General features: G+C 58.7%; 1 protein-coding gene across 1 annotated transcript in view; it reads right to left on the reverse strand.

Annotated features, from left to right (window-relative positions):
* Positions 1–3,905, reverse strand: part of MONBRDRAFT_28935 (uncharacterized protein) — a gene marked incomplete at both ends in the record, with an annotated part of 4,801 nt that overhangs the window by 429 nt on the left and 467 nt on the right. The window contains 6 exons of the mRNA XM_001749407.1: positions 84–223; positions 365–547; positions 743–820; positions 969–2,928; positions 3,162–3,399; positions 3,630–3,718. Coding sequence (XP_001749459.1) covers positions 84–223; positions 365–547; positions 743–820; positions 969–2,928; positions 3,162–3,399; positions 3,630–3,718 — 2,688 coding nt within the window. The remainder of the gene's footprint in view (positions 1–83; positions 224–364; positions 548–742; positions 821–968; positions 2,929–3,161; positions 3,400–3,629; positions 3,719–3,905) is intronic.

Genomic DNA, 3,905 nt, shown 5'->3' on the forward strand with positions numbered 1-3,905 from the left:
CCCCCCCCCCCCCCCCCCCCCCCCCAACAAAAAAAAGGGGGACGAAAGACAAGGAGAAAAACACCTCGAGTACGTCAACGCACTTGAGTTGGAAGCGGTGCATCTCAATCATCTGGATCATTTGCAGACGCTGCGCCTCTGGGGCAAGCTCCAACATGACGCCAACAACAAAGTTGCCATACTGATCCGTCATCATGACAGAAAGTGGTGTGTAGTTTGCCGGCTGCAGATCACATAGAAAGCAACCAGGCAGCCAATGATTAGTATTGTTCGGATCCAGAGAATCATCATCATAATAATGAAAATTAAAACAGGAGGGATGAGCGCAAGTGAAAAGCATAGGGCGAAAACAAGCCAGGCGTACCTGGCTGGGGCTAGGCGTCAGGACTTCGTTCAAAATGGTGGCCAGCTGTTCGCGCGAGCTCGCGCGAAGGCTCTTCTCCACGACGTTTGACGCATACTTGTGCATGGACATGGGCTGGACGCGAGTGTGGATATACTTCATGATCAGCTGGACATCTTCCTCGTGCTGAGCTTGTAGAATGACCTACAAATGGGTGGTCGGACGGACACCAAAGTGAGAGGTGCTTGCATCAGCACGATGTTGTGTCATAAAAAAAAAAACTGGAACTGGCTCCTCTGGTGGACTGCGATCTGTGTGTCTATCTGTGTGCCAAAGTTGAATGATTGTACGCTTTCTTCCTCTTGGGTTCGTGTGACAGCCGTGGCAGATATGCCCCACCTGCAGCACGTAGTTGCCAAAGGGAGAGTAGGCCAACTGCTCGGTGGCGGACAGGATGTGAGTGCGCAGGTTGCGAAGCTACGAGGAGAATCGGCGCGCAGAGACAGATGGGTGAGACGCAGGCCGCGTGAAGCACCGTAACAGGAGATGAAAAGTGCGTGGCAACGTCAAGGAAGAAACAACATGAAAAAACAAGCCCTGAAAAGAGCGGGGTGTGTTCACATACGCGGTCGCGTGGAACATGTTCAAAGAGGCGCTGGATGACGCGGCATGCGTAGGCATGACTGGACAAATTGATGCCCTCTTGCATGCAAGCGTTGATAATTTGATCAACACTGGCGCTATCAAGGTGGAAGATGCACTTTTGAATCACGTGGTTTGCGTGCTGATCACGAATGCAAGCCAAAAGCGTTTCAGTATCCTTGAGGAGACGTTTGGTCATTTCCTCGCGTTGGGCCGAGGGTAAAACTTCGATGAGGCATTGCAGGACGCGGCAGCCGTACTGGTTGTAGGCCAGCGTTTCGACGCTCTGCTCTAGCTGCTGGACCAGCAGGGAGCGTTGAGGCGATGGGGAATCGGTGAGCAGCTTCTGCATGAGGTAATTGCCAAAGACATCACAGGAAACGCTGACGGCTTCCGGCGCAAGATCATCGACCAGAGCCTTGAGGTCTTCCTGTGGCATTTCCGGGATGTGCTCCTGCAGCAGACGAGAGCCATATTGGTCGGCAGAGATGTCACACACGTGGCCGCGCAGCAGGGTCATGTCAAAGGGTCCCTTGAGCTGTTTCTCGGTGGCTTGAGTCTTGGCAGTCTGGATAAGCACGCGCACGGCGTCATTGCCACGGCGACGGCCCTCTTCGCGGCCCAGCGCATGTGGACGACGGGCAGTGTTGGATTGGCGAGGGTTGCGGGAACCGCCGTGGGCTTGGGGACCTTGGCCCATGCTCGTGGGACCGTGAGAATAATGGTGGTGGTTCTGCCCGTTGTTGTGACGGTGTTGGGGTCCACCGTGGGAGCGGTGCTGTTGCGGATGTTGGTGGTGATGGGAATGCGGGTGGTGTTGCGGCTGCGCCTGATGCGCATGCTGATGGGGCTGGCGGTGGTGAAGCTGTTGTTGGTGTGGGTTGGCATAGTGGGTGGGTCCAACGGAGTGGTTGGTGAGGGGCCCAGTTCCAACGGGGGGTGCCATGTAGGGGTAGCTGGCAAAGCCCGGGGGTGCGTGGCCATAGGTGGTGGGGGAGCCTGGGGGCGGAGACCAGTACTCGGGGCCTGGATGCGAGCCATCAACCATGCCGGGAGGTGGGCCGGCGGCGCTGGTTGAAACCATGGCAGCCGTATCGAGGGTATAGGGGGTGGGTTGTGGGGAGCCGCCAACAAATGGCTGTTGTCCGACGGAGGGCAGGCCCATGGGAGGGAACTGGTATGACTGGGCCGTCGGCTCGGACCAGAGGTGACGGGGGGAGGCGGTTGCGGAGCGGCTCATGAGGGCTGGGGAATAGGTTCCGGGAGCACTTGGGCTAAGGAGTGGGGAGCTGGCGCCGTGATGAGGATGCTGCACGTAGGCAGGGTGCATCATGGGGTTGGGGACCACCTCCACGGGACTGCCGGCCATGAGCCCGGAGAGACGAGGGTCATAGTAGCTGTTGTTCCACATGGGCCAGTGGGCCGCGTGGGGCAGGGCTGGATCTGGGTAGTGGGTGGGGATGGTGGGCGAACCGAGGCTGAGGCCGGCAAATTGTTGGGCGAGGTGCGAGGGAAGGGAGGGTGAAGCTGCGTGATGATCACGGCGCGGGGGCAAGGCCGAGGCCGGGGCAGCGGAAGTGCTGGGATCGGGGTGGGTGCCGGGGGCGGGACCGGCGTTGACGGTGGCGAGCGCAGGATTGTCGGCTCGAGAATTGGTGCCAATAGCGGTCCCGGGGGCGGCACTCATCGGACGTTCAGGGCTATCATTGGAGGCACGAGAGGGGCCGTCGCGGTGGGTGGTGGAGGAGGCCAGGGAGCTACGAGTCGGGGGTGTTTCGGCGATATCATCGGCGGGATGTAGGTTGAAGCTATCGCGAGGGGAGGCCACGACGGTGGAGAGCTTGACGTTGATGCCAAGATCCTTGAGAAAAGCGTCGGTTTCAGCGTCCGAGTCGGAGCTTGTGAAGCGCTGCAGACTCGCACGACGCTGATGCTTGCGTAGACTACAAGAGCAAAGACGGAATGGAGGATGGTGAGGAACGGACGGTTGAGGCGCGTGTGTAAGTGGGATTGGTGGTATTGATGCGTGGCTGGGCGACGGAACAGAGAGGAGAGACCAAGTATTGAGCTTGACTTACGGGGCGGGTCGCATAACCTGAGGATCCAACTGCTCCAGAGACGGCAGCAAAAAGCAAGCAAAAAAGGAAGGAAGGGAGGGAAGGAGAGGGGGGGGGACATGGTCAGCACTCGGGTGGGCGGTTCTGAGAGAGAAAGAGAGAGAAGAGAGAGGGAGAGAAGCAAGGCACAGGCAAAGCACGAGACTGGCGATCCAACCATGTGCATGGGCGGGGTGCTGTGGGCACGATCTTCGTGCATGTTCATGGTAATGAGATCCAGCTCGGAATCGTCATCCTGGTACGCTTGCGGCCAGCGGCCCTTGCCGTTGGCACTCGCAGCCGCCTGAGAGGCGACACCTGCCGAAGGAAAAACAAAAGGACATGAGCGAGTTGAGAGGGGGGAGCAAGGCGGTCCGAGATGGAGCAAAACCTGGACTTGATGGCCGACACGTCGTGGGGAACTGACCTTGGGTGGTGGCCATGTCGCGCATACTCGTTCAAGTTGACACCACGATGCGGGGATGGCTGGATCCGAAAGAAAGCAGACACAAAAGACACGACGCCGCCGCCCAAAGACGAAAACAAACGCGGGCAGACGGAAAACAGCACCAAAACCGGGACCGGAACCAGGATCGGGACCGGGACCACGGGGTGCACAAAGGGTTCAAAGACCAGCCTATGTGCCAGCAGCGGCAAGGCAAGATCGTGAGAAAACGAGCGTGCGCGCCCCAGAGGTGGGAGAGTGAGGGTGAGAGAGTGAGGGTGAGCGTGTGAGAGTGAGTGAGAGCGTGAGAGTCTGGATGACAAGAAGCCACGGAAAACGCATGTGCACTGCCAAGGCCACAGAGACAAGCTGAAGCGAC

This window comes from Monosiga brevicollis, genomic scaffold (assembly GCF_000002865.3).
Source record: "Monosiga brevicollis MX1 MONBRscaffold_30 genomic scaffold, whole genome shotgun sequence".
Lineage (NCBI taxonomy): Eukaryota > Choanoflagellata > Craspedida > Salpingoecidae > Monosiga > Monosiga brevicollis.